Consider the following 25,083-nt stretch of genomic DNA (forward strand, 5'->3'; position numbering starts at 1 on the left):
ATTATTAGTTTTAGCTCTGACTCTTTGCTCAAAAAGATATTTTCTTGACTGCATCATATGACATGCAGTTGTGGGTACCAAATGGTATCCACTTTCTGCTTAATTCCTTGGTTGTTGGTGTACATTTCTTGATCGAGGCCTAATCTTGCCTATTCCCATGTCTACGTAGAAATGATTTAAGGGAAGAGCAATGTATATATATATATATATATATATACATTGTCAAAGCTGACAGTCCTTCACAAAGTATTCTCTTTGGATGAATTTGACCATATTATTTGACCCTACTTATTTTTAGGAGAGATTGTTATAACTTAATTGAATTTGGTCCTTAGGTATTACTGCCTGAGGTATGGAATTACCAGATGTCACAGGCCTGGAACTATCTCAGGAGAATCCTAAGTCATACCTATGTGCATTACTGACATTAGATCTTTATCACGCAGATGCACAAACACAGTTTTAGGGACTACTATCTGTCCATAAGCAGGGACACTGTCTTCCTTGATCACAGTTTCTATCTTCAAAATGAGAACAAATAAATAATACACTGGATAAAATGAAATGACTCTTCCACTTTGGATTTTTTCCACTAATTTTATTATACATTTTGAGAATTGCAAAAGATTCTGCAGAACTCACTAATAATAATTTAAATGGATATCATGCATGAGGATATTAGTTTTGGATCACAATAAATATATGATACAAGGAAGAGCTGATAGAAAATAATTTTCATTCTATAAACCATCACAGTATGAGACTCATTTCTGACTAATTCTTCAGTAAACTCTTACCTTATCATCCTCTAATCCCCGCCTTATATAGTTTCCTCTGGAACATACACGTCTTCCCTTTTCTCACGAGTAGTTTGATCTATACCCCAGAAGGCATAAAGATACATCTTGCTACACAAACCATCTGCTGAGTAAATCTTGCCTAAATTTTATGTTTATGAATTAAAACTGTAATTAGCCCTACATGAGAGAGGGATTGTTGCTGTAATAGAAGATTCCTTAATTATGGACACGTATAAGCCCAGCCATAAAGAAGCCAAGGCTTATTATTCAGCATGTAGACACTTTCCTTGTACTTTGCCATCAGCTCAACCACAGCAGATTATTTTTTTTATCTGATGATGCAGCAATCAACCCAGAACTGTCATGACAGCAAAACACACCTTATGTACACTTGGATAATAGAAGCCAGAGCTGAGCAATGAATATGCAATAGAAATGATTAGATGGATAATTTGAAGGCTTAGGCAAGAAGATTAAATTGGAGAACAGAAAAAAAAAAAAAAAGCAGAGAAAACCCATCAATAACAGACCCAGGCCAACACCCTATAGAAAATCCTAACTGGTTTTTTGTCTGATATTTCTTCCCTACAAGAACTGTAAGAATCTGAGCTACTTAGGATATTGACAGTGCTAAATCTGTGAGCATATTTAAAGCACGCTAAAATTGCTTCACTGGAGCAGCATTCCATGAGTATAAATTACAGTAGCATTTCAAACCTATTTGCATATGATTTACCACAGTAGCTGCTGCATCTGTGATTATGATGATTCAACAAAATTCATAAACAAACTAGATATGCTCTCCTAAGATAACCACATGGTGCATTTCAGTTAATAAATACCAAAATTTGCGACTTAAAAGTACTTACACCAATTATGTAATTGATTAAATTTCAGGATGACAGCCTCTCTTTCACAACAGATTTCAATGCACAGTAAATTAGAAGGATTTCACAGTTGTACAGTCAGAAAGTATTTCAAACGTTCAAGGATAATGGACAACATGGTGATATACTGTGCCAAACACATTTTCTAAGAATCTAAGGCTTTTTTAAAATCAATGATATATTGATATCAATGTGTGGATATATTACAGTGAATTTCAAATACTACAGTAGCCCTTTTCTACTACTAATAGTCTAGAAGAGCAGGAGGGAGAAGGCAGAGTCAAAGCTATGCTGCCAAATACTACTGAGCTGGTAGCTGCAAACTCTAGGAAATAAGACATCTTTTTGTTGCAGCTAAAAGCAGTGACTACTGCAAAGGTGCTCTATTATAGAGTTAAGGTCTTTTAAGGTAATTAATAACTAGGAAGGGAAATAATAAATATTTAAAGTAAATAATAAATAATTAAAAGAACATCTATAGAAAAGGAAGTATGGAAATGAGTATACACCCACTGTTGCACAAGTGAATTAGGATGAAGACTAAAAAAACGTTTTTTCATCACCCCTATAAAGCTGAGTCATCCTACATATTACTTGTAGATAGCTGATAAGTCATTTTCAGGCAGCACTGAAAACCTACAACCACCTCTGTTTCATGTATATCATCTTGAAAGATAAGGATCTTTAGTTTACAAACTCTTCAGTGCCCAAAGTCTATATCCAGCTAAGAGCTAAACATCTAGGTTTAAGCTTATGTGCATCATCTAAATACCTCTGCCAGTCAACAGAGAGGGAGAACCCCTCTCATCTCCCTTCCAGCACATAATTCACCTTGTCCTAAGATGGGTGGAATGAATCACCACCTCATGGTACATGTAGTGAGTCTGCACTATCTAGATCTGCATTTGTGTAATAGCCAGCACAGATTTTAACTCATAACCAACAGTATTGCAGGTGTCCTTCCTTTTGAGACCAGGGTTGAAGGGTTTGGTTTCCTCACCCTGTGCTGCCCAAGGGCATGAAGGCACGCTTCAGCTAGGCAGAGCAAACGTCAACACCCCGTTTCCTCTTCTACAATTTCTTCCATGTAGTTTGTGTAACTAGCAGCTCAGCTGCCTAATCTTAAAAAGATTCACTCACAGTCCTTGCACCAGCCACCGATGGTTCACTCTGCTCACCGGTAGAAGTCTAGAGGCTTTTTCAGGTGGGACTTTTAATTGCATCACTTCCACAGCCGTTTTCTTTCTCTTCACCTCAACACATGCCCCATAAATGCCATGTTTTCAGAGTAAGACTCGTGGCAGCTGATGTTCGGCTCATGCCCCACACCATAGCATCAGCAACTCACACGCTTGCTGCTCAGTGCTGCAGCTTCTCCCTGTCCGTGGATGCACTGCCACACAGATCCAGGCACCGTGGAGACAAGCAGCGCTCAGAGCTGGGCCTCCGGCTAGGACTGTCCTCTCAGAGGGGGCTGCCTGCAAGGCAGCTGCCTCGTACTTCCCTGTCAAGTGACTGTGTGCACTGGAGGAGTGATTGATGGAGGCTTCAGGGTTCAGGTAATTCAAGAGACTGTATTACTACTGTAGGCAATAATAATAAGTAGAAGCAATAAAAACATGTGAAATGACTAAGCAAATTCTCCCAATGACAATCTATGGCAAGGAAAATTATAAAGCAATAATGCACAATCATTATTAACCTGTTATTTATCAGAGCTTACTAATTTCCAGTGTTTTGTACAAGGAAAGTGGTGGTAAATACCCCGTCAAATGACAGTGACCTGATGTCACCAGGAAAGTGGATTTATTATCTGCAACAAATTATCTTTATCTTTCAAAAACAAATGTAGCAAAAATGTGAATGGTGTATACTCACTGTAAGGTTTGCTTTTACAATGAATCCCCTGCAAACAGAAAAAAAAATATTACAAAAACTTAGGTAACAATAAAAATAAATAATCCTTAATCATTGTACACAAATATAAACATACCTTAAACGAGTAAACATATTCACAGTCCACAACAGAAATCAGTTTCAAGATTAAAAAAAAAGATTTTCAAATACAGTGAAAATGCACATCACTACTGCCTATGACAGCCTGACACATATGGGGACACAAGATCAGCATTATCCTTATTATCATGTATTTCTACTGAGGTGTAATTGTTGTAACAAGTTTAACAGCTCCATCAAATACAGACATCACTTTATCAGGTACTGCCACTCACACTGACCAATACCTTATTTATTGTTTTGTCAAACTTTACAATGGACTGCTTCATAGCAGGGTAAAGAAACCAAGCGATTTTTTAATGGAAGATATCTAAAACACTATTGAATATTATATGATTTTTAGAAGATCACACTAGGCAAATGGAAGGAATTATTACAGTAATTGCAAATGAAGTTAAGAAATAGGACTTGCCTTTTTATTTCTGAGAACTATCTGGCTCAGAATCCTGCAAATGAAATTACTCAGGCACAGTATGTACCATGTTCAAGTGGGAAAGTGTTTTTGTAAGAGAAACACTTTTGTAAAAGTGAACCTGACCCTGAGATTTTAACAAGTTTCCAGCTATCTTTCCGACAGACTACATCCATTTTCCCAGTAAAATAAACACTTAACTACACACTAAAATTCTGTAGAGTATCTTATTTTGACCACTATGCATGACATTCTAAAGAAAGGCTATTATTTAGCCAGCAAATAGTGTTTTCTGCTGTTCTGGCATTCAAGTTTCTGACATAGCACTTATACCAGTATTCCTTTGCATATGGCATATATGTTCCCCTGGGCTTTCCTTTAAAATCAGTGTCTCATTCACAGAGAGACTTTTGTCACACCCACAAAAGAAGCAGGCACCATCCTCTACTCTCAAATGGACTGGCATCTCTCAGTCCTTTTAAAACATTTTATGATCTTGTCAATAAGCCAACAATATGCAAGTTTTAGAGCGAGCAAGTGTGTCTCAGTGGACATTTGGAAGTTTTCAAGTTGTAGACAAACACAGAGGCTGCAGCCTGGGTAAGCATTAGCACATCATAAAATAACTATTGCTTGGTCTTCCATGAGGCTTTCATCCACAGGTAATTCTGTCCTCTTCATAAACACAGCTGTAAAGCATAATCATATTATTGCAGCAGGTGAGAAACGACAGCATGTTAGCTACCCTGTGGCAGCTGCCTAGAGTACCTGAGAACTGTGTTTTCTGTCCTTCATCACTGCTTTTAAGCTTTTAGCTAGATAAGCTTTTTTTTAAAGAATCATATAATCATAGAATCGTTTTGGTTGGAAAGGACCTTTAAGATCATCAAGTCCAACCATTGGACTCTGCCACGTCAACCACTAAACAGTATCCCTAAGCACCACATCTACACATCTTTTAAATACCTCCAGGGATGGTGACTTCACCACTTCCCTGGGCAGCCTGTTCCAATACTTGACAACCCTTGTGGTTAAGAATTTTTTCCTAATAACCAATCTAAACCTTCTCTGACACAACTTGAGGCAGTTTCCTCTCGTTCTATCACTTGTTACTTGGGAGAAGAGACCAACACCCACCTTGCTACAACCTCATTTCAGGTAGTTTTAGAGAGTGATAAGGTCTCCCCTCGGCCTCCTTCAGGCTAAACAACCCCAGTTCCCTCAGCTGCTCCTCATAAGACTTGTGCTCTAGACCCTTCACCAGCTTCATTGCCCTTCTTTGGACTTGTTCCAGCACCTCAATGTCTTTCTGTAGTGAGGGGCCCAAAACTGAACACAGTATTCAAGGTGATGCCCCACCAGTGCCAAGTACAGGGGGATGATCACTTCCCTATCCTGCTGGCCACACTATTTCTGATACAAGCCAGGATGCTGTTGGCCTTCTTGGCCACCTGGGCACACTGCTGGCTCATATTCAGCTGTTGATCAACACCCCCAGGTCCTTTTCCACCAGGCAGCTTTCCAGCTACTCTTCCCCAAGCCTGTAGCGGTGCATGGGGTTGTTGTGACCCAAGTGCAGGACCTGACACTTGGACTTGTTGAACCTCGTACAGTTGGCCTCTGACCATCGATCCAGCCTGTCCAGATCCCTCTGCAGAGCCTTCCTAGCTTCAAGCAGATCAACACTCCCACCCAACTTGGTGTCATCTGCAAACCTACTGAGGGTGCACTCTATCCCCTTGTCCAGATCATTGATAAGGATATTAAACAGAACTGGCCTCAATACAGACCCCTGGGGAACAACACTTGTGACTGGCCACCAACTGAATTTAACTCCATTCATCACAACTCTTTGGGCCCGGCCATCCAGACAGTTTTTTACCCAGTGAAGCGTACGCCCATCCAAGCCATGAGCAGTCAGCTTCTCCAGGAGAATGCTCCGGGAGATGGTGTCAAAGGCTTTACTGAAGTCTAGGTAGACAACATCCACAGCCTTTCCCTCATCCAATAAGCAGGTCACCTTGTCATAGGAGGAGATGAGGTTAGTCATGCAGGACCTGCCTTTCATAAACCCATGCTGACTGGGCTTGATCGCCTGGTTATCGTGTGAAGAAGGCCTTTAGAAAAGCAGTCACCAGTATCTAACCTGTATTAGTTCTCATTACTTTGTCCGTTTGGCACTTTTATTTTTAGTAATAACTTCTGGAGATAAGTTGTCATATTTTACAATTGGCAGTTTGTCACTATGACTCATAAAAGTGTAGATGCATAAAAGGTCGTATTTTAAACCAATTTTTATAATAAGACAGAGATGGTCATATACTTTCACAGACTGAAGATTATAAAAATTTTTTGTGACATTGTTAAAGATATTACTTTGGCTGCTTCTTAGACAATACTACATCAACACTCAAAGGAAATCTATAGGAAATCAAACTTCTTTACATAACTGTTCTATAACTGGGGTACTTGTATTTCAGTGGTTTCATAAATTCCTCAAATCCCCCTGAAGGATTTAAAAATGTAACTGATGTGACCTCATTTCTGTTGCAACGTGTTCATAGAAATGTTTGTCATTTATGAATTATTTCTGCCCCGCCCCCCCCCCAAAAAAAGCTTCATTGGTAGTTTGCTGATTCTCCCAATGCAGATTCATCAATAGAAAGGAGAAGACTATAGCTTTCTGAATAATTCAGTGCAACTCTAAACCAATAAAAGTGGAACATGCCAGCTCATATAAAAATGCACTGGAATTTTAACTGCTGTTTCAAAGTCCTAATTTTGAATTATTTCTAATCAAACCCTGCAGGAGCATGCAGAAGGACAATTTGAATCCAGTTTCTTTACTTGAGGTTCTCCATGGCCTTAGGCAGTAGAATAGACAAAAATAGAAAATGACTGAAAAACAGTGAGCGAATGAGTTAGTGAGCTAGTTTCATGGTGAGAAAATCTAACTGTTGGATCAAGTAAATGCTGAGCTACTGCTTACTGGAAGAAATTAATATCTCGTGTGGTTGATAATTTAGCAAATTACTTCTGGATTTTTAACTTCCCATTCTGCAGCCAGACTATTGAAAATATTTTGGTTAGGTGGCTTGAGAAAGTTCCCAATTGCCAGTCAAAATTTCTTAGAACATAATTTTTAAACTTCTCTAACCATTCTTTCTGGTTACAATCATGGTGTAAAAATACATTAGAAAAAAATCAAGATCCCATTGAAATAAACAATAAAAATCTCACAAAACCCAGAGGATTCAGCCTTTTACTTGAAGAAGGCCAGTGCTTTGGAGTCTCTGTTATGACACCTTAAAAATGCAAATCATATGTAAATAAATTATCTTAAGTTATAAACATGAAAAAAACCCACCCACTTCTGTGGGGCTGTGGGACAATGCAGAAATCCTCCTATATCTTCTAGTCTATCCTAATTAAATCTTGTTTTCCACTATTGCTCAAATGAATCCTACCATCTGAGCACTTTCCAGTACCATCTTGCATTTCTTTTCTTTTCTCATCTTCTCCATGGGGAAAAAGAAACATATCTGTCAGTGATTTTTGTTAGGGTAGGGAGATGTTTTGTCATTCTTGAGCACTTGGTTTTGTTCTGGGTGAGGAGCTGTTGGGAAGGTTTACATAAATAATCAAACATTTGCACAAACACTTGCCAGTTACAGCGAGCATTTGGTCATAGCTCAATTCCCTTTTTTTAATAAGTGTTTCCTTTTATTGTACAATGCCAAATGGGGTGGTATTTTCTTTTATATTCATTTTGCAGAATAGTCAAAAGAGGCCATTTGTCTCAAAGAAGAACTCAAATAAATTAACCAAGTTCCCCTCCCACTTTCTATATCTTTTGTTTTCAGGAATTTTCAGAGATGAATGCAATAGAAAAACATAACACACTAAAACCAGAATGGAAATTTTCTTCCCCTTTCACAAACGCTGTGGGTGTTTTTTATGCAAAAATAAGATCCTGCACATGATAGTACATTTTACTCCTATACAGAGAGTATCTTTGACTCATATCTGCTTTGGCAAAGAGCCTAAGCAAAATATACTTACACAATGCATAAACAGTTAGGGATTTTCCTATTTCTCTAGGGTTTTCCCCATTTGTGGTATTACTCAACTGTAGCTAGAGGTTATCTGAACAGACACCACCAACGTGCAGCATTCTGAATAGAAGGTGTGGTGCCAACTTTTTAGCTAGCACAGCAACTTCTCCTCAATCTAAGCCAATTGTAATATCACATTGTTTTGTTTAAAGACTGTAGAGAAGAAAGTGAGATCAGCAGAGGAAGACCTGGATTTGGGGGCACAGAGAATATTTCCATGAATTAAAACTGCCAAGAAACAAAGATTAGACCTGCTTCCCATTTCCTCTCATATCTCCAGGCACTGAATCAAGTGCCGAAGTGTGGAAATTCTTCCCTGAATGTCCTGTCATGCAGGAAAGAGTCTGAGGCAAATTTGGTTTCACAGTCTACCTGTTAGCTCTGTTGTACCTCGTTCATAGAAGAGTTGGTGGCAGCTTTTCCTCGATTCCATAAGGAATAATAATACGCCTGAAAATGTCTTAAAATGTATTCTTTAATTGGGACTAGGTTGTCAGACACTTAACATTCATTCATTAAGATGCCTACATTAAAGTCAGTGAATGTACAGTGAACAGTCTTCCCCCCCTTTTGAAAGATCCTCAGTAGCAAAGCTATTACCTACTTTCCTACTTTAGGTTCAACTGTCAGAGAGGGCAGAGAAAAAGGAACATGATCATCTTCTGATGTTTCCCTCTATTCCAGCAATTTCTGTTCTTTGACCACCATTAAAAGCAAGCATGGGACTGTACATAGTCTTACAACACAGGGAAAGTATTGTCTTAATGTGGTGTGGTCTTGCAATAACCGATGCACAAATTGTAGCCAAAAGCCTGATAAAAATGATCAATCTAATCATGTTCTTTTTGATTTCCAGTTGAGAGGGAATGCTCTGCACAAATCCATCTTCTTCTGCACACAATTAGAAAGGATCTCCCAGATCACTGGGTCTAGTCTCCTGATAACCACAGGTGCCAAATCATCTAATTCCTTTCAAAAACTAGTGAAGCTTCATTTTAAAATCAGTCAGGCTTTCATGTGTACTGCTCCAATAGCCAAGGCTATTGGACCAAAGCCCTGTTCTCTGATAGCACTAAATCTTTAATTTCTAACGTAAACAGGATAATGGTTAGCTTGTGTTGACTTCTGATTGTGCCCATTATCTTTTCACTTAAATAGATGCTTTCCACTCTGGAATTTACTTTCCACTTAGCTACAGCCAGTAATATACCTTTTCTCAGTTTTTTTGCAAGCCTATAAAAGCCAGGCTCTTTTATTCCTCTCTAATAAAACAGGCTTTCCTTCTTACCATCACCCTTCTCAGCAGCTATTTCTACTTTAATGCATCTTTCCAAATGGAGTGACCAGAACCACACACAGTTCTGAAGAGTTTCCCACTAGGGTTTATTTGGTGCCTTGTGAAGTGGGAATATTCTTTGTCTCAACTGGGAGCACCACAACCATGTCAAATCAGTAGTTATCCTCCAATACAGAGAGGGAGCTACTTACCCCTTTCAGTGCAGGCAATCCACCAGCAGCCTTCTTTTCTCCATCTGCTCACCCCATTCAATTCACAGAGGAAAGAGCCTACAGATGCTGGGCCATAAAAGTCCTAAATGATTTCTCATGGCCTCTAGTGAAAAACCTGACAATGCTAATGTGATCTCAACCACCTCCATAAAGAAAAAGGTCTTTGAGCAGTGGATAGCCACAGTCAATGTGCTATGGATCTATACAATTTAAGAACTTTGGATGGAAACAGAGAGGATTCAGAGCTGTATTATAAGCTCCTCAGACTATCAACAAATCACTGTAATTTCTTTCATAGAGACATTCAGCCCCAGAAAATATCTAGGGAGAACTTCACAAATGGAAACAACTGAGTATGCTTTAGCTTTTTCCAGAGCTGTTTTCATAGGTGATGGAGATAATGGCTTTGCACTTTACATGTTCTTGATGCTGGTGGGGATTGGAACCTCACAGGACTTTTCTCATTCTATTCTTATAAAGGTCACCCCTGTATTTATCTTACCAAACACAAGGAAACAGAATTCTTTATAGTAAGAGAAAGCACAGAAATAATATAATGATTCCTGTCCCACTAAAAAAAGTCTTAACTATATCAAGGTCAAGTACTTATACAAAAAAGCATGTTATTGGAAATGAGTGAGAAGAAAAAATAATAGGCCTACAGAATACACTTGGCAATTGAATAAAATTGTGGTTATATTTAGTGAGAACCAGAGGAATTATAATCAGTAATACACATAATATGAAAATTTAGAACTGTTAAAAATTCATAGTTAGTACTGCTGATACAATGTCCCCAGAAGACCTTTTCTCAAAAGGAGAATCTGTATTTGTTTTGATGTGATATGTAATTACTTTCATTGCCAAGGTAAAACTATCTTACTGATGATCCTTTTTAATTTTTGGCAAACCACAAGGTTGTTCTTCAACTTTTACTGACAATGTAGTAATCAGATACACGTGAACAGTGTGCAATGGGATCAGCTAAGCAATCGTAGAAGGAAACATTTAGACTGTTATCCATGCAGAAAAGAAATAGGCACCTGAACTTATGGCAAAGCATTATTTTGGACTACTTTGAACTGCTGCTTCTACAAGACCGTCTGGATGTTGCTAGATTTTTTTACAGAATGCTAAAAACAAAACATCTGAGTCATGCCTGTGCATTATCCAGCTCCAAGCCTCTCTGCATGCGTTCCAAGCTGAACAAAAATAATCCCATCACATTAGCGCAGTGCTGAACCTGAGAGGAAGAGTGCTACTGAGAAGTGGGACATTAAGCTCTGGCTCAGTACAGTGTTAACGAGGTCACATACTTTTTGGATGAGAGCTGAACTGTGTTAAAGCCATGTTGATGTGCTCTCAACTTAACAGTGAACTGACAATGAACAAAGAGAGAATAGATTATTGGGTTCATTGAAGATTATTGGACAATCTTCAGTAAGGCTTCACAGTGGTCTAAAGCACAGCCTTTTACCAATTTTTGTTTCCTGCACCATTTGCCATCTCACATGTATATGCAAATGTATGGACCCTGGTCTTCAAACCTGCTGTTTGTCACAAGGCCAACACTTCCATTACAGTCTAGCAGTCTAGCAGAAGCACATGACTAACACAAGACCCTCAGGCCCCTTGGATTTTTGTCCTTCTGTTTACCTGCTACTATTCAGGTATAACAGAGATTTCCATCTTCAAGTCAGTAGGTACTTCCTCCTGCACTGTATCGACGCAGAGGAATCCTGTTCCCATATTTTAACTGACCTATCCCATACTTTAGCTGGACTGCATGTGGCATATAACATCTTCTGACCATTGCTGTGGCTGCATGGCTGTATCCCTTTTACAGAGCAGAACATGTGAAATAGTTGGCAGCACCATAATTATATTTCTGGGAACTCTTTGCAGTGACATCCATTTATCCAATAAGTGAATGTCCAGTCAAAACAATATTGCTTTGAGGTTTCACAACTGGGAAGAATATTCCCCCCTTGTATTTTTTTTAAGTGAATTGTATGTAAAAATAATGCTGTGATACAAAGAAGGCGTACATAGAAACCACTTGCTTTTAAATTTATTGGACCAAAGGGAGCTATGACAGTCTGAAATAAAAGCTGCCTGTTCTATTGTATGCTTCAATTCCAGGACTAGAAGCAGAATTTGCTTGAAGCAACAGCATGCTCTTGCTTTTTTTTTAAGAAATAAAAAAAAAAATAAAATAAAATAAAATTGTCAATCATTTTGATGTCATGTTTCCTAAAATATTAATACAAGTTGTTAACAAAACAGAATTGTGTACAATAGACAAAGTAAAATTAAAATGCACTTTGAATGCCATACCCTCAGCTGGTATAAATCAGCACCATCCCATACATAGATTGTCAAAAATTTCAGACCACTCAGCTACGTGAAAGGACAACTAATCTACCAAATCAGCACTTCCAGTCTAACAATGAGACAGAGACATTCTAACACAGCATTAATGGTTATTTCAATGAACGACTGGAGATCTCATACAGAGAATGATAAAATGGAATCAAAGATTTAGGCGGAATGGGTCTCTAGAGGTTGCCAAGTCCAGCCTCCTGCTAGAAGCAGTACTGTCACCAACATCAGATCAAGTCAGCCATTTCTTTGGCCATTTCTTGAAAAAATGGAGGACATAGATTCTGTAAACTCTCCAGACAGCCATGAGTATCTCATGCTTTGAAGTTAGGATGGTATAATGATCTCTGAAGCACAGAAGAAGTTACAAGAAAAACTTAGTCAAGATCCCTCAGCAGCACTGACAGCACTGAGACTTGCAGCCTCAGAAGTGACTGGAACCAGTGGACCATGAGACTGCCACAGAAAAGGAAAAGGGGGGGAAAAAAAGCAAGAATTGAAGTGAAGATTATGAGAAGAGACTCTTCAGGATAGAATTGCTCCTCTTGCTGCTGCTGGAGGCAGTGATTATTACTTTTGGAAATACTCATTTTTCTTTTGGCCTGAAGATCTTTTTCTGTTCCAGTTACTGTCTTCTCATATATCCTAACACTATTGCTTAGCAAAAGAGGGAACATATGTTGCAAGCCTGGCTTTACAGTGCTCTAGTACACACAGTGAAGCCCTCACTGTTTTGCTCTAGGCAACTACTCATTTTGCTTATGCTTAGAGTCAGTCCCAGGAGCAGAACAGTGCTCTGCTGCACACTGTGATCTTTATACATGGTAGAATCATAGAATCATTTAGGTTGGAAAGGACCTTTAAGATCATCAAGTCCAACCATTACCCTAGCATTGCCAAGTCCACCACTAAACCATGGCCCTAAGCACCATGCCTACATGTCTTTTAAATAACTCCAGGGATGGTGACTCCATCATCCCTGCCCACTCCCTGGGCAGCCTGTTCCAATGCTTGACAACCCTTGTGGTTAAGAATTTTTTCCTGATATCCAATCTAAACCTTCTCTGACACAACTTGAGGCAGTTTCCTCTCATTCTATCACTTGTTACTTGGGAGAAGAGACCAACACCCACCTTGCTACAACCTCATTTCAGGTAGTTTTAGAGAGTGATAAGGTCTCCCCTCGGCCTCCTTCAGGCTAAACAACCCCAGTTCCCTCAGCTGCTCCTCATAAGACTTGTGCTCTAGACCCTTCACCAGCTTCATTGCCCTTCTTTGGACTTGTCCCAGAACCTCAATGTCTTTCTTGTAGTGAGGGGCCCAAAACTGAACACAGTATTCAAGGTGCGGCCTCACCAGTGCCAAGTACAGGGGGATGATCACTTCCCTAGTCCTCGTGGCCACACTATTTCTGATACAAGCCAGGATGCTGTTGGCCTTCTTGGCCACCTGGGCACACTGCTGGCTCATATTCAGCTGTTGATCAACACCCCCAGGTCCTTTTCCACCAGGCAGCTTTCCAGCTACTCTTCCCCAAGCCTGTAGCGGTGCATGGGGTTGTTGTGACCCAAGTGCAGGACCTGACACTTGGACTTGTTGAACCTCGTACAGTTGGCCTCTGACCATCGATCCAGCCTGTCCAGATCCCTCTGCAGAGCCTTCCTAGCTTCAAGCAGATCAACACTCCCACCCAACTTGGTGTCATCTGCAAACCTACTGAGGGTGCACTCTATCCCCTTGTCCAGATCATTGATAAGGATATTAAACAGAACTGGCCTCAATACAGACCCCTGGGGAACAACACTTGTGACTGGCCACCAACTGAATTTAACTCCATTCATCACAACTCTTTGGGCCCGGCCATCCAGACAGTTTTTTACCCAGTGAAGCGTACGCCCATCCAAGCCATGAGCAGTCAGCTTCTCCAGGAGAATGCTCCGGGAGATGGTGTCAAAGGCTTTACTGATGGAAAGCGGCTTGGTGAGCGCGTCCTCTATCTCCCTGTATTGGGTTTGCGTGGCAAGTTTTTGGTAGCAAGGGCAGGGCTACTGGGGTGGCTTCTGTGAGAAGCTGCTAGAAGCTTCCCCCATGCCTGACAGAGCCAATGACAGCTGGCTCCAAGACAGACCCGCTCCTGGCCAAGGCTGAGCCAATCAGTGACAGTGGTAGTGACTCTGGGATAACATATATAAGAAGGGGGAAAAAACGTGAGGGTACCTGCAGCCAGAGAGAGGAGTGAGAATATGTGAGAGCAACAGGTCTGCAGACACCAAGGTCAATGAAGAAGGAGGAGGAGGAGGTGCTCCAGGCACCGGAGCAGAGATTCCCCTACAGCCCATGGTGTAGACCATGGTGAGGCAGGCTGTGCCCCTGCAGCCCATGGAGGTTAACGGTGGAGCAGATATCCACCTGCAGCCCATGGAGGACCCCACACCAGAGCAGGTGGATGCCCGAAGGAGGCTGTGACCCTATGGGAAGCCAACGCTGGAGCAGGCTCCTGGCAGGACCCGTGAACCCATGGAGAGAGGAGCTCACACTGGAGCAGGTTTGCTGTTAGGACTTGTGACCCCGTGGGGACCCACACTGGAGCAGTCTGTTCCTGAAGGACTGCACCGCATGGAAAGGACCCAGGCTTGAGCAGTTTGTGAAGAAGTGCAGCCCATGGGAAGGACTCAAGTTGGAGAAGTTCACGGAGGACTTCGTCCCGTGGGAGGGACCACACTCTGGAGCAGGGAAAGTGTGCAAGGAGTCCTCCCTCTGAGGAGGAAGGAATAGAAGAGACAACATGTGATGAACTGACCAAACACCCATTCCCCGTCCCCCTGCGCCACTCGGAGGAGAAGGTAGAGAAATAGGGAGTAAAGTTAAGCCTAGGAAGAAGGGAGGGGTGGGGGAGAAGGTGTTTTAAGATTTAGTTTTTGTTTCTCATTATCCTACTCTGATTTGATTGGTAATAAATTAAATTAATTTTCCCCAAATTGAGTCTGTTGTGCCCATGACATGAATTGCTGAGTGATCGCCCCCTGTCCTTATCTTGACCCACAAGCCTTCCATTATATTTTGCCTCCCCTGCCCAGCTGAGGAGGGGAGTGACAGAACAGCTTTGGTGGGCACCTGGCATAGAACCACAGAATCACAGAACAATTTGCATTGGACCTTAAAGCGTCATCTACTTCCAACCCCCCTGCCATGGGCAGGGACAACTTTCAGTAGACAAAGTTGCACAAAGGCACATCCAACCTGGCCTTGAACACTGCCAGGGAGGGAGCAGCCACAACTTCTCTGGGCAACCTGTTCCAGTGTCTCACCATCCTCACAGTCAAGAATTTCTTCCTCATATCTAATCTAAATCTACCCTCTTTCAGTTTAACACCATTACCCCTCGTCCTATCACTACTTGCCCTTGTAAAAAGCCCCTCTCCTGCTTTCCTGTAGGCCCCCTTCAGGTACTGGAAGGCTGCTATAAGGTCTCCCTGGAGCCTTCTCTTCTCCAAGCTGAACAAGCCCAACTGTCTCAGCCTGTCTTCATAGGAGAGGTGCTCCAGCCCTCTGATCATCTTCATGGCCCTTCTCTGGACTCACTCCAGCAGCTCCATGTCCTTCTTATGTTGGGGGCCCCAGATCTGGACACAGTACTCCAGGTGGGGTCTCACGAGAGCGGAATAAAGGGGCAGAATTACCTCCCTCGACCTTCTGGCCACGCTTCTTTTGATACAACCCAGGATACAGTTGGCTTTCTGGGCTGCAAGTGCACATTGCCAGCTCATGTTGAGCTTCTCATCAACCATCACCCCCAAGTCCTTCTCCTCAGGGCTGCTCTCAATCCATTCTCCGCCCAGGCTGTATTTGTGCTTGGGATTGCCCCTACCCATGTGCATCCAGCCAGGGTTAACCCACCACAGTCCCTCAGTACCCTTGGGGGGATCCCATCCAGCCCCATAGACTTCTGTGTCTAAGTGGTGTAGCAGGTCGCTAATCATTTCCCCTTAGATTATAGGGACTTCATTCTGTTCCCCTTTCCTGTCTTCCAGCTCAGAGGGCTGGACAACTGGTCTTACAGTTAAAGACTGAGGCAAAGTAGGCATTAAGCATCTCAGCCTTTTCCTCATCCTTTGTCACTATGCTTCGCCCTCCAACCAATAAAGGATGGAGATCTTCCTTAGCCCTCCTCTTGTTGCCAATGTATTTACAGAAACATTTTTAATTGTCTTTTACAGCAGTAGCAGATTAAGTTCTAGCTGGGCTTTGGCCCTTCTAATTTTTTCCCTGCATAGCCTCACAACATGCTTGTAGTCCTCCTGAGTGGCCTGCCCCTTCTTCCAAAGCTCATAAACTCTCCTTTTTTTCCCAAGTTCCAGCCAAGGCTCTCTGTTCAGCCAGGCCGGTCTTCTTCCCCACCGGCTCGTCTTCTGGCACATGGGGACGGCCTGCTCCTGCGCCTTTAAGATTTCCTTCTTGAAGAGTGTCCAGCCTTCCTAGGCTCCTTTGCCCTTCAGGACTGCCTCCCAAGGGACACTGTCAACCAGGCTCCTAAACAGGCCAAAGTCTACCCTCCGGAAGTCCAAGGTAGCAGTTCAGTTGACTCCTCTCCTCACTACTCCAAGAATCGAAAACTCTTATCATTTCATGATTGCTATGCCTAAGACGGCCTCCAACCATCACGTCACCCACAAGTCCTTCTCTGTTTTCAAACAACAGCTCCAGCAGGGCACCTTCCCTAGTTGGCTCACTCATCAACTGTGTCAGGAAGCTATCTCCCACACACTCCAGGAACCTCCGAGACTGTTTCCTCTCTACTGTATTGTATTTCCAGCAGACATCTGGTAAGTTAAAGTCCCCCACGAGAATAAGGGCTACTGATCGTGAGACTTCTCCCAGCTGCTTATAGAATATTTCATCCGCCTCTTCATCCTGGTTGGGTGGTCTACAACAGACTCCAACCATGACATCTGACTTGTTGTCTTCCCTCTGATTCTTACCCATAAACACTCGACCCTATCATCATTACCATCATCAAGCTCTAGACAATCAAAACACTCCCTAACATACAGGGCCAACCCCACCGCCTCTCCTTCTTTGCCTGTCCCTTCTGAAGAGTTTATAGCCACTCATTGCAGCACTCCAGTTGTGCGAGTCATCCCACCATGTTTCTGTGATTGCAACTATATCACAGTTTTCCTGCTGCACAATGGCTTCCAGCTCCTTCTGTTTGTTGCCCATGCTGTGTGCATTGATGTAGATGCACTTCAGTTGGGCTACTGATCCCACCACCTTTTTGAAGTGTGAAGCTCTAATTCCTACATGATCATTCTCAGGCACTTACATGGTTTCTAATACATCAATAACACTTGCGTGTTTGCTGCCACATGGATCTCCATCCTCTACCTCCACTGAGACAGCAGACCAAAGGACCTCGCTAGCACACCGTCCCACAAACATTGGCATGCTGCCCCCAGGCTTATCTCTAGCGAGCCTGGTTTTATCCCTTTCCCCCTTCAAATCTAGTTTAAAGCTCTTTCACATGCCATCCTGCTCACATTCACAAATTGTGGAGGACTGTAGATGAATGAAACTCTTCCCACTGATTTGAATGAACTTTGATTCTGACCCAAGTGGGGAAAAATTTTTCGCCTATACAAACTTCAGCTTTGCCCATGAGAAAAGTGTCACATCATTTCCAAGTAAGGCAATTTCTCTGTGTAGATTTTGCATTATTACTGGTAGTGAAATGAAGCCAAAGTTTGCAGTTATTTGCAAAATAAGATTAAGTCAGCCAAATCTAAAAAAGAATTTATGTACCTGAAACATGATTTAAGCAAATTGTGGTAATATCAGCCGAACACTGTGATCCATAATGCGCTATTAATTGACACCTAACACTAGAGACATGTAAGCTTATTAGGCACCCCCCTTTCTGATCTGAAAGCTCCCTGGATGCATGTAGTTCATGACCAGACTGAAGCTGGAATAACACCTAGCTCGTGCCAAAGCTCTTTGGGATAACATACACTCACTTGTGAGACACCCACCTCCTCCAGTGTAGCAGGTGGCTGGAGGAGATTTAATAATAACAGAGGTCAAACTAACAAAGCTCAAGCCTAGCTTCTTTCGAACTGGAAATATTAGAAGAGAAAAGCAGAATACAGGCATGTTCCAGCTTTTATACTCCAGCTTTCAAGTCCCTACCTCAAGGGACAGAGAGGTTCAACATCCTCCTTAACCTGAAGCAGTTCTAACCCTAAGTTGTCTGTTTGCCATGGTGCCCAGTAAATAAGAGGGCTTCCCAGGCCTCATGTCAAAGCAGTGATATTGTGTAGAAAGGATGATGGCCTGAAAGAAGGACAGGCAAAATGCAGTGTAATTTTTAAAGTTGAGTCTTTCAACATTCAAATGGGACATCTGTTTCCTACTTCAAAGGCCATTTACATTTTATTTTAAGCAGTCATCAGAAAAAAAAAACAGAAACTGAAACTTTGGAAGAGTGGCTCTCAGCAGCTACTCTGAAGAGAGAACGTCAAACTCTGGCTCATAACTCAGGTGCCTGGGCTCTAGAGAGTGGAGTTCAGACGAACCCAGTGCTTAATTTTTTCCCTTGCCTAACTTGAGGCAGCAACATGCTGAGCATGCAGGTTTCTCATACTGCCCTGACAAGTCACTAATGCTTTCTCATGATCTCCATTTAATCTGTATTTAACAACCTGGAACCATAGGAAAGGACCAGGGTCATAGAATCAGTGAATGTTGCACCGATACTATCCTGAAATGTTGGTGGCAGAGGGGCTTGAAAAACAAAAATGAACTTGCTAATCCCAACTCTACCAGTATGGATCACAGTGTCATACTAAAATTTAGAACAACAAAGCACACTTGGCAATAATTTCTTATAACAGTTTCAAGACTTTGGAGGCCATGTGTCAGGGCTGAGACACCCTTCAAAGCCATGGAGAGAAAAGCAGGAGCACATGTTTCTGGGTTTTGTAGCTCCCATAAAAATTGTGTTTATCCGTCTTCTTAAACAGAGAAAAATCTCAAACTTAAATAAACTTGGAACTACCCCTGATTATAGCTCTTCCTGCTGAAAAATATTTTTAAATGTTGACTTTGCTTTTATTCTATCCTTAGCTTGTTATGTTGTTGTGTAAGGATGTAAGGCCGTACAAATGATCCCTCAGGCCATGCTAGAAGCAGTGGTAGAGTAGTCTCGGATGGCAATCCTGAGAGGCCACTGCATTCCTTCCTGGTGCCACAGTAACAGTCAAGGAACTGCTTCCATTAAAGACTTAATGATAAAGATGCCTACTAGCTCTAATTGTGCTTGCTTCAGTTACAGAAACACTCTAGCCCCAGCAAAATGAGGAAAATCTTAGTACACGTAGGTGAAAAACTTTTTTTTACAGCTGTATACTTGAAAATTTTGGAGAGAGGATTATTTCCTAACTATTCATATTTGTATTATTATGGCATCTGAAAGTCAATCACAAATCTTATACCACAATCCCTGCATACATGCCTTTCCTCTCCTATCAAGACCAACAAAAGCCAAAAACACCTTTCCCTGAAAGAGTGTAAGAACATGAAAAATTAAAAAACATTCAAAATTTGCCATGTAGAAAAGCCCTACTGAAAATAGCTATACTGTACATTCCAGCTGAAACATTTGCAGTGTGAGATAACTGATATAGAAGCTAGTTATGAGTAAATTTGGAAATTCTATGGAAGAATAAATCATAAAATACAAAATAAAAAATAATTACTCGAAAAGTCATTACATAGTCTATTTCTCTTTTTACTGTTAACTCATAATTTTGGGGGGGTTTTAGGGCATGAAAAAAAGGAAAAAAAAAAACCAGACTATGGAATAATCAAATACTTTGGCTTTATCTTGTGTATTTTCCATGTACTGTAGTTGCTAAAGTTAGCACAGTCCAATGAAAGGAGGCAGAGGTCCAAAAGAAAGGCTTCCAAAGAGGCAGGATTCAACCAACTTTACAACAGCAGCATTGTTTCACCTGGCTCTCCTGATCACGCTGTTGTCCCCAGAGGCAGCAATAATTCCTGGGCATGGCCTCAGCTTAATAAATCCATCAGTGTTCAGTACCTTCATATGTTGCTTCACCCTATGTCTCATTTTTAATGACAGCCCTTACTCACTGAAAAACACCTATGTCACACATTCGCCTAAAAAGCGTATGTGTTTTTTTCCCCCCTAAGTGGAAGAGAAAATAAACTACAAAGGCAGACTGAATGGTAACACAGATGTGACCATGCTCTAAAAATTATTCTATTATAGCATACATAAATGTAATATATTGAAAATGAGGGAAAAAATTAAAAGAACACATACTACTGACCAAAACTAAGCATGAAGCATGATACTATAATGAGAATTGCAAAAATAAATTTAAAAAACCCAAACCACAAATGGGAAAAAATTATAATACAAAGATATCAAAATTTGAAAAGTAATGGAGAAATCTAGCATTGCAGTCATGGAAGGAAGAACAACAGGTCAGGGAGATGAGGAAGTGGGAAAAAGATCAAGGAAGTTTGCATATGTAGGGATGAAAGGGAAAAATAAAACTGGAGACAGTGAAATGTATTAACTGCAATAAATTCTATTTCCTCAAAGTTTTTCCAAGAAAAGACAATGAATGCACATCTAGTACTGTACAATGTTGTTTATATGATTCATACTTTCTGAAAATATGTAGGCAAGTAGAGGCAACTCCAAGACAATCAGTTCTCCAGAAATTATTGAAATTTACCACACATATTCAAAACAACTATGCTGACATATTTTCTTGCAAGAGAATGAGCCACACGTAATTTGCAAAGTAAAACTAAAAGTCTCTTCATTTTTGCATAGACACGTCCTGAATAAGATTGTATGTCCCATACAGTTTTCACAGTGACCCCCATTTTTTGTGTGCTGAAAGGGCAGGATATGCAATATCGCATGACAGTTCTTTGGCTCTGTTGACTGTTCCAAAGAAATAAGTTAAATATGACTTGAAAAAACATGTTTAGATTCCACAAAAGAGAAAATGATGCATGAAAGCAGAGACAGTAGGGTTAGAAAAGAACTCAAGACGCCATCTACTCTACACTTCTGCCTTAGGAAGAATGATCTTTATCTGAGACATATCTGAGAGATATTTGTTTAGCAGGTGCAGAGACCTCTATGAGTTCCACAGACAATCTATTCCAGTGCTCAGCATCATTAGGTACTGTGACTTTCCAGCTTATTCATGATCTCAGAAAATTCTGGCCCAGTGAATTCCTACAGTTGTGAAGGCAGGGTCAGGGCTGTGATGTGTCTGTATCACATCTGTATACATGAATTTACCCGTTCTGTGATCATTCCTAGCCAAGTAGTTCAGAGCTGGTCTGGAATTTACTCAGCCACACAGTGCTATTCGGGGCATATTTTCTGTTGTGTGTTTTTAAGATGGCAAGTAATTTCCTGGTATTCAAAAAACAGCCAATAAATGTTAACAAAATCAGAAAAACAGTTTTACAAGGAAAAATATTTTCCCGAGAGTACAAAAACTACTATGAAAACATCTGTGACAAAGCTGATATATAAACCCCAGGGATCTCTTGTGGGGGTGATAGTAACGCAATGCATAGAACTTCAAACGTGGGTTCCTGGTTTGAACAGCCTAGTAGCCACAGCATTGCACATAGGAATTCATGGTTCCCAGAAATTAAACAATTTTCAGTCAATGATAGGAGGAAACTCCTTCCTTAGGTCCAAATTACCTACCTATCTGGGAGTGAAGCCTAGCTTCTCAATGCTGAGCCAAAAAGCCAGAAGACTATCCAAAGCTATTCTCAGAAAGAAGTCTTTTAAAATCTCTTTTTGGTCCTTCTCATTTTTGTCATCCCTGGTTCTCTCCCATGCACAGGCATTCTGGCAAGAGAGAAAGAACAGGACAGTATAGACAAATGACAAAATAACAGCTACAGCATTGCCAGCTCCAGCACACAAATTAAGCTAATCCTAGACTTTATTGCAACAATTCCAGTTAGGTCACACCACACAGTCTCATTAAAGTTATTACCTCTCCTAAAAATATTGTTCTGACCAGATTTGATCAAATTACAAGTAGCTTTTCAACTGCAAAGCAGTCAGACAGGAATATTCTGCAGCTGTGGAAAGCACCTACTCCCAAATCTCAATGTTCACCACTAAGCTTTGGGTCTAAATGGAACTGAAGGATATCTTCCCTCCCTAAGATCAGGGCTGCGAGAGACTTGTGAGCTAAAATTCGCTGCCAACGATAAAGATCAGCTGCTCCCACCTCGTGCTGAGCTTGCTTATATGTCCTTTTTTTTTTTAATATCTACCTCCTGCTACGTGTACTGATTGCACATACTTATGTTGACATCTCATGGTGGTGAAGCTTCTAGCACTGCCTTGTGTTCCAGTTTCAGGACACTTTGTTACATCCAGTTCCTACATCTGTTAATTTTGCGTCCCCGACTTTCATGACTATCTGTAGTGCCTCTGCTCTTGCTACTCCCGTGGTTTATCTCTTTCCAGACCTTGTAACCTTTTTCCAGACCTCTTGAGGAAGGGAGAAGTGAGAAAGAAAAGAACAAGAGCTGCTGTTGCATTTTTGCAAGTTCTGAATTGCAGAGCTTTCTCCATTTCCACCTCTCCTGAAAGAAGTGGTGGTAAATGCTCCAACTGGGGAGTTTTCTAAGTCCCTGATTGTACCTGTCACTGGCTGTTTTCTTCTCAGGGGGTGAGGAAATGGTATGGCACCCAACCTGTGGCATAAGACACAGCAAGAAACATGGAAGCTAAGTGTCTCATGTCATTGTCAAGATATTTTTGACCCTAAGAGCAAACGTAAAACACAGTCCAAGAGATAAGCCACCTAAACTTGCTAAACTGCAGCTCTCCTGACTACAGCAGAAAAAGCAAGCAGCAGTCACTCTAATACAGTGACTCCACATGATTGAGCCCCTTAAGTATGACTGCTTTGACTAATGAGTACTTAATACTTAATTATAGTATTCAAAGCAGTTAATTAAAATACATAATTAAGATACACCACACAAGAAGGTCAGCACTATTTTGTAACTGTGAAAACTGGAGAAAGGAAATAACTTGAATAGGGCCACACAAGTGAGTCAATGACAGGCAGGGATGCAAAACCCAGGCTCTCTATCTAGGGCATGCTCTTGTGGATTGTACTGCATCTCAGCAAATATTAGCAGAGGTTATGTTTCTTATTTTTATGCATCTCCTCCAGTCATCAGGTATATAGATGCATACACAAAAAAGTCTGTGGTGAGTTATCTTCCTGTGTTGGGATTTCACACTGTATATCTCTCTCTCTCAGTCTGAGGAAGCCAGGTCTCTGATCAGTCTCTTTAGATATTTTCTATGTCTAAAACTAGTTTTTCAAACACGTTTTAGAGAACAACTGAATTATGTCATCTAGATTATCATGTCCATTTTTTAGAGGCTTGGGTTCACTTTTAAAATACAAATTGCTTACCTTAATAATGAACAAAGAATGCCAGCTTATGTCAGCTGAGTTAGTGGCCCAAGGGCTGTATTATATCAGTGGTTTTGCAGTGTGTAGTATTCAGCCAGAATGGTCTGATCCATGGCATAAATATCCAGTAAAGAAACACCAAATACTTCGACTATGAATAGCATGAACAAACAGCAGCTATATCAAGAATTTGCTGCCAATAACCTTTATAATTGCAGGGAAATCCCAGATTCAGTTTAGGGTTTCCTTCCTTATCTATGAACTTTGGAAACATTACTGCATTTAATGGCGGACAATACAAATACTATTTCATAGTTTTCTGAAGAGTTTTTTTTAAAGTAGTGCTCTTGATCTCTACCAGCTGTTGAGTCAAATTTGGCGTAAGCCTGTTTCTTTGTGTACAGCCTGCAAACAATGTGGATTGTAAAATGAGTAGGGCACAAACCCAATTTCAATTGCAGACTGGGATTTCCCTATGCTTTTACAGGGGAACTTGGTTGATGATAACTGTGTTTGCTATCGGGTGAGGCATGGAGACCAAGTCCATCATATTTAACCTTTGAATACCAGAATATCATGTGAGCTCTAAAGCCAAGCCATTAAAATAAGGAAGGAGAAATAAATCATAACACATAATAAAAGCTTGGTTGTTCCTTTGCCATCACGCAACCCACAATTGTATATTTTCATGCTGTTTAAATTTTCATGTAATACTTGCATAAACATCCAATATTCTTTTGTTTTTCCCTTTCCTGTACTGGATAGAAGTAGAGTTTGTGGTATAGTAATGAAACCTGGATATTGCCTTATACAAGGCAATGCAAGGATGTCTTGCTGAATACTCACGGTAAACTAAGAACAATTCATAAATTTGTAATAAGATCCAAAATCTAAACAGTTCAGTGTGAAGGGGTTTTAGGTTACATACCTGAAAACAGTTATGTCACCATTTCCCTCTTAAGTACAACCAATGCTTTACTCTGATAAGGAGTACCCAAGGAGGTCAAAACTGCTTACAAATATTAAAGGGCCACTGCCACCTTAAAATGTAGTCTGCTGGTCAAACTCAACAGTTTCTGTTATTAAACCTACTCAAAACCTTCTGACAATACCCACAGTTTGAAAAACGCAGAAAAATGCAAGTTAATTGCTTTTCATTCCCCTATTGCTTTATGAAGAACCACACAACCTCAGGGTTGACTCTGCAGAAGAGAAATCCGCTATAAAAACCTATGGGAAAAACTTCATAAAGAAAAAAAAATTTCTGTAATACTCACTTGTAGCAATGGCAGCTACAGAAAACTTCCAATAGTTTTAAAATTACAGTATCTCATTATCACATTAAGCAAATTGCTAGGAAAAAAGGTATTGATTCTCTACTTCATGACCTGATGTGCTATAGCAGAAGGCAGCACATATATATTGCACATAGACAAAGACAAACTGTAA

General features: G+C 40.9%; 1 protein-coding gene across 1 annotated transcript in view; it reads right to left on the reverse strand.

The window, feature by feature from the left end:
- IL17REL (interleukin 17 receptor E like) overlaps positions 1–25,083 on the reverse strand; it is a 54,601-nt gene that overhangs the window by 27,490 nt on the left and 2,028 nt on the right. The window contains exon 2 of the mRNA XM_068402219.1: positions 3,566–3,593. Coding sequence (XP_068258320.1) covers positions 3,566–3,593 — 28 coding nt within the window. The remainder of the gene's footprint in view (positions 1–3,565; positions 3,594–25,083) is intronic.

Source organism: Nyctibius grandis, chromosome 5 (assembly GCF_013368605.1).
Source record: "Nyctibius grandis isolate bNycGra1 chromosome 5, bNycGra1.pri, whole genome shotgun sequence".
Lineage (NCBI taxonomy): Eukaryota > Metazoa > Chordata > Aves > Nyctibiiformes > Nyctibiidae > Nyctibius > Nyctibius grandis.